General features: G+C 53.6%; 2 protein-coding genes across 2 annotated transcripts; one reads left to right on the top strand and one right to left on the bottom strand.

Moving 5' to 3' along the window:
• Positions 1-3134: 3134 nt before the first annotated feature.
• Positions 3135-5940, top strand: NCS54_00189500 (Hypothetical protein; the record flags this gene model as incomplete). Its single annotated transcript, XM_053147510.1, has 3 exons — positions 3135-3266; positions 3377-5686; positions 5737-5940. The coding sequence occupies 3 exons, from the start codon at positions 3135-3137 to the stop codon at positions 5938-5940; spliced, it is 2646 nt and encodes an 881-aa protein (XP_053003485.1).
• A 436-nt stretch (positions 5941-6376) lies between these two features.
• Positions 6377-14287, bottom strand: NCS54_00189400 (Hypothetical protein; the record flags this gene model as incomplete). Its single annotated transcript, XM_053147509.1, has 2 exons — positions 6377-11488; positions 11540-14287. 2 exons carry the CDS (start codon positions 14285-14287, stop codon positions 6377-6379), a joined length of 7860 nt encoding a protein of 2619 aa, XP_053003484.1.
• Positions 14288-15402: the final 1115 nt, after the last annotated feature.

Here is a 15402-nt window from a genome sequence, read left to right as displayed (position 1 = left end):
TGATGCTGAGGGATAGGTCGTGTAAATGGGAGCTGTAATATACTTAATTAATTCCACTTTTTACATATTTCACCTCGAACATCCGACTATATACTGCCAAGAATTCGTATTCCTAACTGCCAATGAAGATCAACAGATTGACAGGATGAATAGTCGTCGAGGCATGTTCTTGTAGGGTAGGCGTAAGCTGACATGAATCCTTGCCCGATGCCCTCTATTGCCCGTTTGGGAAGGCGACCCTAAAGACGCCCTAAGGCTCAGCGAAAGCAATTCAACGATGAATCATACCAACAAAACACGGAACAGACATTCTAACATCGACAAAAAGACAAACCACGACGTTTCAACACAAAAAGAAATGCGTCCGTACGGCAAAAGAATAGGATGCGATGGATTGCGACCATCGGGAATCGAACCCGACTCTAGCGCTTGGAAGGCGCTAATGCTAACCACTACACCATGATCGCTTGTTGTTTGTTGAAGGTGATATTGTAAGTCAAGCTTATATTTGCAGCAGACAACATTGGACGAGTTGCTGAGGTGGGTCTCCGTGCTGTCTCCGTTCATCCCTCAAGATCTGTCCAGTTGCTTACGGCTTGCCCTAGTGAGGCACTGTGGCACTTTGTGTGCCAAGTACTCCTGGCAACACGGCACACTCACGACACAAGTGACGACAGCGGCGGTCTGCATCATTCTACGCTTACACACAACTGTCATCGAGTTTGAGGTTCACAGAAGGCCAATGCCGTTCGCTACTCCACGGGCCAAGACAAACCCTTAGCTTGTCACCTTTGCTTGGCAACTTGGCTGCTTGACACTGGTGCACGGAGGGGGAGCCTGGGCAGGGGAATGAAGCATTGGTGTGCGTTGATGTGGTGGATTAGTGCGAATAGCTTCAAAGGCGGCCGACATTGCGTTTCGCAAATGCTACAGTACGAGTCGATGGGCTGACGTGGACGGCATCTTGAACAAGTCCGATATGCCGGTAAACCGCGCAAGGCTGGGTTTGAACTTCTAGAAGGAGGAGCCATGATGATTCAGCATCCACGCAATCATCGTATTGGACATGATGGATGCTGCATCCGGTCAGGTCAAGCCGGGTATTCGGCCATGCCCGTGGGATTTCGCTATGGAACAGAAAAGGTTCTGCCCTCAGCTCCAATCTCACCACCAGATGAGATTGGATCGTGAACAGCGCAGCGCCGAGACGATCACGCCGTTATCCGTGCCGTTTGTTCCGAGTAGGGGTACGTACCTTTTTTTGTGATGCTACCTGAGTTCAGATGGTGAAGCTGCTGAGTTGATGTTGATTCACGACAAAAGAGATGAATATTTCGAGACGTTATCAATCTTTGAATTGACGCTTTTGCAACAAGATACAACTGGCTTAGAAATATCTCCCCCAATGTTGAGGCGCAGTCGAATTGCCTTGCTTCCACCTTCTGTAGTAGGCCATCACGGAGTGGCCGGCCCCATCGCATCCCCCTTCCATCAACCCAAATCCAAATCCATCCCGCCCCCCGTCCCACCAGTCCCCGTCTTTCAAGGGCCAAGGAAAACTTGCGAGGCCAACCAGGAGCAGTGACTGATTCCTACCGCCTCATTCGCAGCCATTGACACACGTACCTCCTTCTCCCGCGTCGCATGGAACCTGAAAGTCTCAGGTTTTGACGAGAGAGATACGTACCCTGTCGCTGGCTGGGCTCTCTTGCCGAGTGCCGTCCTGGTGTGTCGCACACTGCCAAGGCTTCTCTCTCTCTGAGGGGATGCGTACGCCGCCTGTTGCACGACAAGAAAAGATACGAATCAATTCATCAATCCAATTTGGACTCGATTAGAGTAAAACTCAGGCACATGCCAGCTTGAAACTTTGAACCTGATCTTCCAGATTTTGAACCAGATTTGGAGGGGACCCGGGGGAACAAGCCACCCCTCAGCACCAAGACCAAGCCTCGTAAGAAGCCGTCTTTGCCGCTCCTTCCCTCTGACGCTGCGCTCACTCGCTCGCAAAAGAGGCAGCTACGGCTCCCTAGTTCCGAGCCTGCACTTTCCCTCCAGCGTCTTTCCCCCAAAGAACCAGTGAACCCCCCCAAAGGCCCTGCTCTCAGCCACTCAAGGCGTGTCCCCCGTCTCCACCGAAAATCTCCTCCTGGCCGCCGCCGCCACTTCTTGTTCTTCTCCAAGACCGAACAGACCAGACCAGGCTCTCTCACTCACTCTCCACCCTTCCATCGCTCCCCCAGTCTCAGTCTAGCCAGCCAGCCAGCCAGCCTACGTACTACGTACCAGGCCAGCCAGTGCGTGAGATACCTGCAGCCAGCGAAACTGGGCCCCTGGTCGCTTCCACGCGCGCTCTCTTGCCGGGTTCCTTGCGCATCCCGTCATTTCTCCCTCAACCGGCCGACCTCCAACTCCTCCAGTCCAGTACCAAGACTCCATCTCTTTGCCGGGCTCCGATTCCTCCCAACGACTCGACTCGACCCGACTCGTCTTGCCTTGCTCTGCTTGCCCGCCTGCATACGCACGCATTCCCATCACCACGCGAGCACGGCAGCCAGCATCCGCGATACATACACATACACGACACCGCACAGGAACCCAGCGCCACGAGTGCCGCGAGCCGACCAAGATCCGCCTGTCGGCCGCCTGTCCTTTCGTGGACACTCTAGACCCGACGAGACTCACGCTACAACCTGTCTGGACGCAGCAACTCAAAGACGCCTGTTTCCCCCCCATCACCGGCATTCGTGCTGTTTCATTCTTTTCCCATCAACAGCATCGACATTGTCGCCGGCTCATCTCGACGATACTCCTCTTTGCCACTCTGAAGCCATCGCGACGTTGCAGTTCGCAAGCACTCGCTCCACCAACCCGAGTCTCATCCACAGATAACCTCGCTCGTATCTGTCGCGAATTTCCATCGATTCGCTAGTCATTTGGCCATCATCAACCTCTCTAGTTGACTTTATAGGCCGACCCTATTCCCTCGATTGAAGCGTCCCGAATCGTCATCGCCGCCCTTGCATGGCCGGCTCCACGCGTCACACCCCTCGAGAGATATAGAGTGACAGCGCAAACTGCGGTTTCGTAACCCTGGAGGACTAGACCTAGAACCTTTCATCCGGCCCTTGGCCATGGCGGACAACGAGAAGAGGGTTTCCACCGGTGGGGTGTCAGAGGTCCCCGACGACCGCAATCCCCAGCAGCAGTACCAAGAACAATATCAAGAACAGGTTATTACCGATTCATCCTCCGAGTACAATGAGGTAATGAACCCCGACCTAAACTTTCTGGATCGCCTGACCCCTGCTGCTTCGGCGCTCCTCATACCTCTCGCTACCGCAGATCAGTTGAATTAACCCGTGCATTTGAACAGTCCTTCTCCTATGACCAAGATGACATGCGCGACTACCATGCTGCCGAGCAGGACCTTCACGTCACCGAGGATGACCTGCTCGAGGCTCGCGAGCTCGCTTCCAAGTACACCCTCGAAGATGTCCGCGACATCATGGGCCGGGTCTACCGCATCCACGAAAAGGATCCCAACTTTCCTCTGACAGTTATCCAAAAGATCAAGGCCTTCCTCGAGAACGACGAACTCTTTACGCAACCCGAAAAGCACGAGAACCTGGTACAAGAGATGAAGCTGGAGGCTGCCCTCATCACCAACAACAGCCCGTATGCCGAAGTCCGAGCTGTGGTTGAGAACAAGGATGACACCTCTATTCCCTGCTCTACGATCCGCAGCTGGGCCATCGGTCTCACATTTTCGGTGCTCCTCGCATTCACCAACCAGCTCTTCGATATTCGTCAACCTGCGATCCGTATCATGGCCAACGTTGCCCAGCTTCTGTCGTATCCCATTGGCAAGGGCTGTGAGAGGTGGCTCCCTGATCTTGGATTTACGTTCCTTGGTGTCCGTCATTCTCTCAACCCAGGCCCCTTCTCCAAGAAGGAGCACATGCTCATCACCATCATGGCCAACGTCGCATACAACACCCCGTATACCAACCTCATCATCTGGGTGCAGTATCTGCCACAATACTTTAACCAGCCATACGCCTCCCACTTCGCCTATCAGATCCTGATCGCACTCAGCACCAACTTCATTGGCTACGGAATGGCTGGCGTCTGCCGTCGGTTCCTGGTGTACCCCTCTTATTGCGTGTGGCCCGCGTCGCTGGTTACTATTGCGCTGAACTCGGCCTTCCACACTGATAACAACAGCCCGGTCCAAGGCCCCTTTGCCAAGATCTGGCGAGTCTCGCGAATCAAGTTCTTCTATGTCATGTTTGGCGCCATGTTCATCTGGTTCTGGTTGCCCAACTACCTCTGGACGTCGCTCTCCAACTTCAGCTGGATGACCTGGATCGACCCCACCAACCGCGATCTCAGCACCATCACTGGTTTCAACAATGGCCTTGGCATCAACCCTTTCCCCACTTGGGACTGGAATGTCCTGTTGTGGGACTCGGCCGATCCTTTAATGGTTCCCTTCTTCAGCACATTCAACCGGTTCGTTGGAGCCTTCATCTCCATGTGGGTTGTGTTGGGTTTGTGGTACAGCAACATCTACAACACTGGCTTCCTCCCCATCAACAGCAACCGTGTTTACGATCGCTTTGGTGACTTGTACAATGTCACCCGTGCCATCAATGACCGTGGTCTGTTTGATGCTGAAAAGTATGAGGACTACTCGCCCCCGTTTTTGGGTGCCGGCAACGTGGTCATCTACATCTTCTTCTTTGGCATCTACACTTCGACGCTGACCTATGCCATCCTCTTTCACCGTCGTGAGATTGTCACTGGATTCAAGGGTCTCTTCAACAGCATGAGGAAGAAGAAGTCGACCGGAAACGACGAAATCCACGACCTCGATGTGCACACTCGTCTCATGAAGGCCTACCGTGAGGTACCTGAATGGTGGTATATGGTGTGCCTTGTCTGCGCCATGGCCTTTGGTATTTCGGGCATCGCTGGCTGGGATACTCACACGTCGCCTGGTGTCATCTTCTACGGTCTTGCTCTTTGCCTCGTCTTTGTCATTCCTGTCGGCATCATCAAGGCCATGACCGGTATCGAGGTGACACTGACTGTGCTCGCCGAGTTCATTGGAGGTTCCTTTGTCGAAGGAAATGCTCTGGCCATGAACTACTTCAAGTCGTTCGGCTACGTCACATGCGCCCACGCCGTCATGTTCTCCAACGATCTCAAGCTCGCTCACTATGTCAAGATCCCTCCACGACACACCTTCTTTGCCCAGATCGTGGCCACCTTTATCAGCACTTTCGTGTGCGTTGGTGTACTCAACTTCCAGATGACCCAGATCCCAGATGTCTGTACCGAGGACGCCCGCTGGAAGATGTCTTGCCCCAGCGTGAACACCTTCTTTACCGCCTCAGTCCTCTGGGGTACTGTTGGTCCTAAGAAGATCTTTGGCGAGAACGGTCTGTACACGGAGGTGCTTATCGGTTTCCCTCTGGGAGTCGTCGTCGTGTTGGCTGTGTGGCTGTTGAACAAGAAGTTCCCCAACTGGACTTGGACTCGACAGATCCACCCCGTGGCCATCATGTACGGAGGCATTGTGTGGGCTCCGTACAACATGTCGTATGTCTGGCCTTCGGTGCCTATTGCGTATTTTTCCTGGATTTACCTCAAGTCACGATACCTCGGCTTGTGGTCCAAAGTAAGTAGTCAAACTCTCTACTTTCACACTGAACTATGCTAACCTTTTAGTACAACTTTGTGCTCTCTGCAGCATGGTCCTGCGGCATCGCCATTGCCGGAATCGTCATCTTCTTCGCCCTTCAGCTCGAGGGCACTGAGCTGAAGTGGTGGGGCAACACCATCAACTACGTGGGATGCGAGGACGATGCTTGCCCTCTTCAGCAGCTGAAGCCGGGCGAGTACTTTGGTCCTCGGGTGGGAGACTTTCACTAGACTCTCACTTCCAGACTCTCACGGGGTCTTGACATGATTTGATGATTTTTGGGCAAAATGGTTTTGATGTTTTTGAGCGTGCTTTTTTGTTGTATTATGGGCATTTTTTCGGATCTCCTGGTTAAACTCGTATACCCCAGTTGCGCTGAGTGACAGATATAGACTGTCTTATTATGACATTATAGAGGAGCCTTTGGGTCAGAATGAAATGATGAATTCAATTTGCTGTACATGTATGTATGTGACCGTTTTGTGGTTTGTGACTATTTGTATAATAATAATGCATGGTTCATGGGGTATCATTACTATGTCTATCTTGTCGTGATATAATTACAGAAATATTGAAAACATGGGCGTCATATCCAACTGTGCCTTTCATAGGCCGGGATGATAATGAATAGGTGACACATTTTGTCTTGTGTATGAGATTGGCTCTTCACCTCAAGAAACGAGGAGTTATTGACCGACGTGGTAGATCCAACACAGATCCCCAGATGGACTTGCGCTTATCAGCGTGAAAAGGACCGACCGGGCTAACTTCGACGACTTCTTCGATGGACCTCCAGGATGAATCTGCGTCTTCAACTGACCTCCACGATGAGTCCCCGATACTGCTTCGGTCAACCGGACTGCCTCGACCGCCCGAGTCATCGTAGCTGAGGACAGTGCCCTCGAGCTCAGCGACATGCTTCTCGTCCTCGGAAAGGAGACTACCGAGTCTTGGGGCAGGGGCAGATTGTGCAGGAAGTTCGGCGACGGTTTTGCCGCGTGAGGCGCCGTCTAGTTCATGAACGCCATTAGAAGGCAGCGAGGTCTCGCTGGTGGATTTCTTGGACTTTATCCACTCGCTTGCCTTTTGGCTTAGATCCTTCATGCTGCTGCGGCCTCTCAGACCGAGAAAGCTCTTGCGCCATGAGACGGTGCGCTCAGATTGGGGGCCGGATCTTGACTTGGGTCGTCGGAGGGTTGAGGATGCCTCTGATTTAGGGGCGGGAGGAACAGGGAGGGCGAGTGTCCCGGCGGTGCGGAGGAGGTGGGTGATGTGCTCGAGCTGAGACAGGCTGCTCGGGTTGGAAAGGATATCTTCCACTCTGAGGGTGATGGTGTCGAGGTTGGGGATGTTGAGGGACCTCAGAGCCTGGTTAAGGTGTGTCGTGAGGGAGTGGGCAGAGAGGATGGACCTAGAAATGGCGTAGAAAGGGATGGTCTCGAGTTGACGCTGCGGGATGCTAGATGATGGCTTGATAACCTCGTTCCAAGCTCCGGCGATGGCCTTGTCCAGATCCTTTCGCTGGGCTGGCTGTAGAACAACATCAACCGGTACATGCAAGGTGCTGGACTCCTTGGGAGGGAACGGGATCTGCTTCACTGAGCGGCTGATCTCTTCGGCAGACTGAACCATTGGCTGGTGAATCGTGTCTGCGTGCGTAAGAGTCTCCCAAGCAGCGACAAGAAGGCTGAGGCAAGACTGCACAAACGAAGTAGACAGACGCTCTTCAGAGTATTTGATCTCAAGCGTGACACGATCAGCGCCCTCAACAGTTGAGCGGACAAACAAATGAGGAAAGTCCTGCGCTGGAGGGTCGACCGTCTTGTAAGTAAAAGTCATTCCATCAATGTTGAGCGTAGACGATCCATCAAGAGGCGACTTGACATCGTGCTGGACAATGGTGCTAAACTGAGTACACGCCCGCCAGTTGGTACACTCATTGACAAGTTCCTGGAAGCCAAACATGTCAAAGCGGGCGTTTGACTGTCGCTGTTTCTGAACGCAGGCCATGAGATCGAGAGGCGTGCTATGGATGGCAGGAAACTGCACACGCACGGGGATGACGTTGGTCAAGGGGCCGACCATACTGCTGAGATCCATGGCAAACGGGGGAGGTACGTTTTGCGTATGAATGACCTCGCCAAAGAGCACGTCGTTGACGCCCGAGAGGGTTGCGAGTACAATAGCCCAGGCAGCTTTGAGGGCGGTGTCGGGGGTCATGCCGTAGTCGACAAGACGACCTTGGGATGTGGTATGTTGAAGAGACTTGATCTCAGCCACGGGTGTTGGAGGTGTAGGTTTAATGTCATTGATAACGTTGGTCATGGAAATGTTTTCGAGCTGGCACCTCCAAAACTCCAAGCCCTGCTCGCGGTTGATGCGTGAAGCACGGGTGTATTCGAGAAAGCTCGATCTGGGAGTCGTGCTGGCGGTTCCCTCGTAAAGGGAAACAAGGTCCTGGACAATGAGATGCGACGAGGTGCTGTCTATCTGCGTCTTGCTCAGACGCATAATGAGCGTGCCTTGCTTGTTGGAGTCGAGAAACGTGAATTGCGTGGCGGGAGTCCTTGGGTCAAAAGCGAAACTCTGCTCTTCATTGACAATGGTCTCGGTCATCTTGTCGAGCTTGGATTCGCAAGGATATGTCCTGAAGGGAGCCGGTGAAGCAAGATGGACTTGATAAACCCGATGCTCATGCGCGACAAATGCCGTTCTGAGGGCGGGATGCATCGCCGTGAGATCATCGCAAGCTCCTTCAAGCTTGGACAACTTGAGCGGTCCATTGAACTTGATAACCAGACAGACAATGTCAGCACGGGATCTAAACATGCCCAGCTCGAGGCTTCGGATCTGCTGAGACGACGCCTCGGTCACATCGAGGATATTCCGAGGCGAGCAGTTGAGCTGAGGCGCAATAACATCCTTGACAAGCGCGTTGTCGAACTTGTCCGTCGAAAAGGCCAGATGTGACGGGGAAAACATGTCCAGAGTCTTCTTTGTGGGCTTGTTGGATGACTCTGCAGCTCGACACATGTCGGTGAGGGAGGCCTCGTTCAAGATGTCGAGAAGAGAAACATGAAGCCCGTACTTTCGGCACGCAATGACGACTTCGGTAGCGAGGAGCTTGTTTCCACCGACAGAGAAGAAGCTGTCAGAGCCCTTGATCTCGCCAGGTGGGATGCGTAGCACGCCAGCCCAGATGGACCTCATGACCTGCTCCGGGCGCGTTAGAGGGAGAGGCTTCTGGGCAAGGACAAGGCGTTGGATCTCTGTTGGGTTGGGGACCGTGGACATGGCGAGGAGTTCTTGCCCGGACACCTGTGACACAATGCGCTGTAGCTTGCGGCGGTTGACCTTGAGGGATGTAGACACAGGGAGTTCCTTGACAGGAATGAAGATTGATGGGATGCAGTGTCGAGGAATTTTGGGTGTATGAGGACCTGGGTTCTCAATCGACTCGTCAAACATCTTCTTGGCGAGAAAGGTTCTTTCCTTGACACGCTCGTTGACGTCGCAAAAGTTCTCTTGTCCATGAAAGAGCGTCGGGTCGAGTTCGAGAAAGGCAGCAAGAAAAGGAGCCGAATCTCTAGTCCTGATGGAGTCTACAACGACATCGATGCCCTTGCCGAGACATCGACGGATGTGCTGCTCTACCTCTGTCACGTCGATTGTTGAGCCATCCACCACAATGTCGTCGCGGATGCTGGAGAGGAACTGGATGTTGCCGTTGTCCAGAAACCTCACCCGGTGGCCCGTCTTGAGATATCGAGCCTTCTGCTTCTCCCCTTGATAGGGAAGACTTGGAGCGACCAGTGGCCTGTCAAGGGCGAACCGATGAGGTGTGACGAGGGGACTGTCAATGGCCAGTTCACCAATGGCACCAACAGGCATGAGCTTCTTTGGATCCTCAGGGTTGAGGACCCAGAAGCGACCCGTAACGGGCGGAGTGATGACGTTCAACGGGTTGTCTCTTGTGATCTCAGTGATGGAGATGCCGAGGGGGCAAATGTCCGGGGCTCCATAAGCAAGCAGAACATTGCGGCTCTCCAACCAAGGCCCGTACGTGTCAGGGTCCAGTTTACGAGTTCGGAAGCAAAGTGTCTGAAGCGACGGGACAGAAGCCGGAGCGATTCTCCGAGCGAGGATGCCTGTCATATACGACCACGTAACTCCCATACGTGCCATGGCACCAGTGAGATCCTGCGCACGATCCTTCGCCGAAGGGATACAGACGCAACCGCCGTGAACCATGGTGCCGAGAATCTCAACCAGCGAGATGTCGACGTTGAAGGCCGAGAGCTGTAGGACTCTGCTGAAACTGTCCATCTTGAGGGCTTGGCCCTGGCTCACAAAGATGGAGCACAGCGAAGAGTGGGTGAAGAAGATGCTTCTTGAGGCACGAGGGCTGATGAAGACACAGGCGGCTTGTTCAGGGCTGGCTTCACGCGCGAGCGACGACATGTGAGGAGGGAGATTGGCAAAGAGGGTGTCGTTGACGATGACCAGGTTGAGTACCATGGCGCTGAGGTCGCGCCACGCTGTCTCGGCCGCGAGAACAATGTGAGGTCTTAGGTGATCGATGGTCGACTTGACCGTGGCGGGATCATGGCAATCGAGGGCCACGAAGCTGGCACCGGCCTGCATCACGGCGAGGAGCATGACAGGAGCCCAGTGGTTCTTGTCCAGCACAACAGGCACGGCCATGCCAGGGCCAACGCCAAGGTTCACCAGATACGTCCGTAACCTAGTGACTAGCGTTGACAACAGAGCATAAGACATGTCTCCATCCCAGGAGCAGACGGCCAGAGCATCAGGACGCGTGAGGCTGTGTTGCAGGATAACATCGTGGACGCAGGCCGAGATCTTGCGAGACCTCTGAGTCGACTCCCAGTCGTTAACAACAAGCTGGGCGTAGTGACGATCCGTAAATAGGTCGATTTCATCAACAGAACTATCCGGGTGCTCGAGGATGCGTTTCATGGCCGCCTCAAAGCTGCTAATGATACTTTGGGTCTGGTTATGCGAGAGGTGTCGGGAGGTGAAGCTGACTTGGAGACGGCCGTTGGCAAAGATTGCTGTGAGGGAGAGGTCGCAGTCTGTTCTGCGTCCGGATGTCACAGGAGAAAGGACAAGGTCTGCTGCTCTGCGGTTCTCCAGCGGGCTGTTCTCAAATGGGTCAGAGTCTTGAAAGAATAAGCATGTGTTGAAGAGCTTTTCCTTGAGCCGCAGAGCATGCTGGATCTTGGCCATTGTGACATTATCATGCTTGCGAGAGGTAATGAATGATTCACCCACAGACGCAAGACAAGCCCCGATCAAGAAGTCAGGGCTAACCTCAATGGAGCACGGCAGAATAGTAGCAAAGCTGCCCACGACCTGGTTGATACCGCCAAGGAGCAGCTCATCTCGCCCACTAAACTGATAGCCAAAGGTGACATGGTCCGCGCCCACAAAAGAACGGAGGACCAACGCCCAGGCAAGCTGCACGACAGCGTGGGGCTCGACGTGCTGTTGCGCGCAAAAGGCTTGGAGTTGAGGCCGTGTGACGTCGAGGGTATATGACTGAGATTGGAACGTGTCCCCTGAAGAAGGCGAGAGGCGAGGGAACAGGCACGGTCTCGCGTGGGATAACCCAATCTTCCAGACTTCCATGCTGTATGCCGTGTCGGTGGAGGAGACGTGGTACAGATACTTGCAGTGAAGAGCTTCGTTGTGTGTCGGTTCTTCGCCTGAGTAGACTCTGCTCAACTCAGCCACTAATAAGTCGAGACTCGCCAACTGTGGCCGTTAGCATCTATTTCATCACACGAATAACATGGTTTAACAAACATCGCAGATTGCCTGACTGGTATCCAGCCTCACCAACGTCCTATCGGGGTTATGACACACCGAGAGACGATGACGCGGTTCCGTTAATGGCATGTTCAACTCTGGCAAAGTCGAGACGGCCTCATCAGGGTCTATCGATTCGATAAAGAGCATACTCGGCGATGCCTTTTTCAAAATGACCTGATCAAACAGTCCCTCTCGAGACACGCCATCAATGAAGATGCTCCGTAGAGCAGGCTTGTTGGTCACAATGGCCTCCCACGCAGTACACAGCCGCGCCGTATCGATCGAACGCCCCTTCCGTGCTCTCAGTTCGTAAACGGCGTGTACGTTAAACGTGTCGATGTTTTGCGTCTGGGCGATAAGAACCTCTTGCTGAGCTGGCGTTACGGGGTAGATGGTCTCGATGTCCCGCACATTCGGAATAGGAACGCCTGCGAGTTGATCGGAAGTAAGTCTAGCGAGAGCTTTATAAGATGATCTGAGCAACGGTGCATCAGCCAGGGTGAGCTCGGGTTCGTGATTCTGAAGTTTCCCAATGGCTTCCAGCACAAGACGCTCAAAGACCTGCACCCAAGTCTCGATCTTGTCCTGGTACTTGGCCATCTTGTTATATGTAAAATCCACCTGGGCCCCCGAGGCGTCCATCAAGACAGAAACTTCGAAGAGAGCTATCCTGCCCACTTCAGAGCCTGCTTCAGATGTGAGAGAAGCCGTCTTCTGACCTGGCGCTATCACCGGCTCCAGGAGGCCGTTCTTTCGCTGGAGCTGCTCTGCCGTATCCGCACAATTAAAGATGACTTCCACCGGGAGACTTGCTGCCGCGCCTTTCGAGGTGGAAAACTCGGCTGCAAAGTAGGGAATGCCTTCTCTAGGAACGGTTCGACGCGTGTCCTTGATAAGCTTGATGGCCTGGATTAGATTGATCGTCGAGTCCAGGAGGACGCCAATGGGACAAAGCGAAGCAAACCACCCGGCCGTGTCCATGATGTCGAGATCTCCATCAACGGCGCCACGGCCGTGTTCCTGCTTCCATAACGTCGGGAGGGCTCTGTCGGGGAACATGTGAGAGAAAGAGAGCAGTAGTGCTGCGAGGAGAACATCGGCCGGCTCTGTCCGCAAGACGTCTGCGGATGCATTCTTCAGGATGTAGACTAGTTCGGGTGTTAGGGAGAACGAGGATTGTTGTGTGTTGCCGTAGGTGTTGACTTCTTGAGTCAGATTCCAGTATTCGAGGTCGGCGGATAATACCTCGAAGGGAAGGGTCGGTTCAAATAATCGTTGGCTCATTTCGTAATTCTGGTATTCGATCCAACGGGGGAAAGATGTTGATGGTTTGGACAGCGGACTGCCTCGTTGTAGCAGCTGGTCTAAGTCGTGGATAATGATGCGCCATGAGAGAGGATCGACGATCAAATGATGAGCCGTAAGATGTAGTACCTGCTTGTTCTCGTTTTGAATGTGTTCGACAGCAAAGACGGGTCCTTTGGTAGGGTTAATAGCAGCCTGCGCTCCCTCCAGCAGACCCCGTATCTCATCATCGTCAACATCAGTATGGTGGGCGAAACGGTATGAACTTGAAGCCACAGGAACGATAACCTGAAGCCACTCCTGAAGAACCGGTCTGAAGCGAGCTCGAAGCATCTCATGCCTAGCGACCAACGCCTCAACAGCCTTCTCGACATGCGACGGCTTAGCTCCACCTCTTACTCTGAGCATGACGCTCCGCGTGTACCGACACTCTGGCTCAGCAATCGACTCGCCCTTCGGCTTCAAGGCCTGAAAGTAAAGCTGCTGCATCGGTGAGAGGGGAAAACAGACCGTCTCACCCAGCTCCTCAGCATCGTGGACCACCAGCATCGACTTTCGCGACTCAGCCCACGACTGCACCTTCTTCCGCCACTTGCCCGGGCTGATGTCCCTCCGCCGCCGGGGCTCAGCGACCTGTATCCTCATGACCTCGTCGTATGTGGAATTACTGATATCCTGAGCCCAAGCCTGAAGTCGCCGGGCGTCTGGCTCTTGACTATCGATGAAGGGCATGTACGCGAGAGGAATCCAAATCTGCGGCCGTCGCGCGTCAGCAGCCCACTCCTGAACCGCCATCCGTAACGACCGCATCTCTTTCCTCTGCGCCTCCATCTCCCTCCTTGGCGGCAACGTGATCTCGTCAACTTCGGCTTCTGCTGTGCTGCTACTGGTGGAGATGCTGAGAAAGGCCACCAGCTGGCCGTCAAAGGGCCCCGCCTTGGGCGTCGCGAGGCACACATTCTTGACCCTGGGAAAGGACCTGAGGAGACCGTCGAGGCTGGACCTGATGGGTTTTATCGAGTCGTCGTCAGTGGACACGGAGTCGTAGCTGGACATGGAATCTGCCCACTTGCGACTCTTTGGCGAGAATACGTCATCATCCTCAGCGGCAGGGCTGCGAATCGAATCTTCCGAGCTCAACGTCGAATTGGTGGTAGAATCAAGAGGCAGAGGGTCAGGAAACGCCGTTATCCGCGTCTGCAGCTCAGCGAGCGTAGGACAATTCAAAACATCCTCGCTCTTGACGTCGATGCCCCTCCTCCTGCAGGCCAACCGCAGAGCTTCAGCCTTTGTCTCGTCGCCGCCCAGTTCGCTAAAGGAGTCGTAGAGGAGGATGTCGTCTCTCGAGATGCCGAGGGTTTGGGCGACGGCCTGGATGAGGCGCTCTGGAGGGGGTTGGCTTTGCTGTGAGAGTGGCTGCTGCTTCCCGAGAGACATTTTGGAGAGGATCCAATGGAATGAAAGTAGAATTGACAGTAGTTGTCGCGGGTCGGGTTCCAGGCGTTACGGCATGTCTCTCGAATCCGACGCGACAGAGACAACGTCAGATCCAATTCAGTAAAATATGTCGCCAAACAGTTAAAAATCAATTAAAAGTGAATACATCAAATCGCCGGGACCGGCGTTGGTTCACGGGCGCTGCCAGACCAGACCCTTAAGTAGGTACTGTAGGTACCACGCTCTCAGTTGCTGATGGATCACGGCGCGGCATGGACCCCCCTTGCGGGTCCCTTTGACAGCGCCTCGTCTTCTCCCCCCCAGGAAGGATTGGGGGCTAAAAGAGCCAGGGGAATTATCGCTCAGCCTTTGTTTGGTCTGTTCGGGTCGGGTACTTGATCCGCCTCGATTTAGACGCTGTTCTTGTTCTTTAATCTCAAGTCCGAGGTGGCGTGCGTGAGTGCGAGGTAAGGAGACGTTTTGTTTACACCGCCAACATGTATCTATTATCATGTACAGCTGTTGCTTTGTTCAATGTCACTGCGAGTAATATAAGGACACGCATGAAATAGGGACTCAATGACGAATTCAGAGATTATATGGCTGATCACCTTCTAACCACGTTGGGCGAGATGAATCGTGAAACCAGGCCCAACACCGGACACTAGCAGATGCTGTCAAGATGCGAAAGCGGTCGTGATTTTGCGAGCTCTCGCGCCACTAGACAACCCGTACATCCGGACTATGACTATTGAGGAATACTCTTGATGCCTCACAATAAGATCGACAGCTGCGTAGTCACAGCAAATTATTATCAACGGATGCCAGAATGGCCTCTCTTGTAGGAGGGGATCCACGACTTGGATTGTAGCATCCATCCCTGCCCATCGTATCACCCCATGCCTTACAATTCTCTCACAATAACAAGAAAAATCCTCCACGTCAATTGTTTCCTTTCCTTTCCAATCTGAATCATGCTCATCTCCCCCCCTGCCGAGCTATTCCAGGAACTTTGGTGTCCCCTAACGTTACTCCACACACGGTAGTGACTTTTACGAACAGCCCTATGCCCATCTCTTAAAATTACGCGCCTGCAACAGCAATTTTTTAACGTT

This window comes from Fusarium falciforme, chromosome 1, assembly GCF_026873545.1.
Source record: "Fusarium falciforme chromosome 1, complete sequence".
Classification (NCBI taxonomy): domain Eukaryota; kingdom Fungi; phylum Ascomycota; class Sordariomycetes; order Hypocreales; family Nectriaceae; genus Fusarium; species Fusarium falciforme.
Note: the sequence above shows the minus strand (reverse complement) of the source record. Positions and strands in the feature narration are given on the sequence as shown.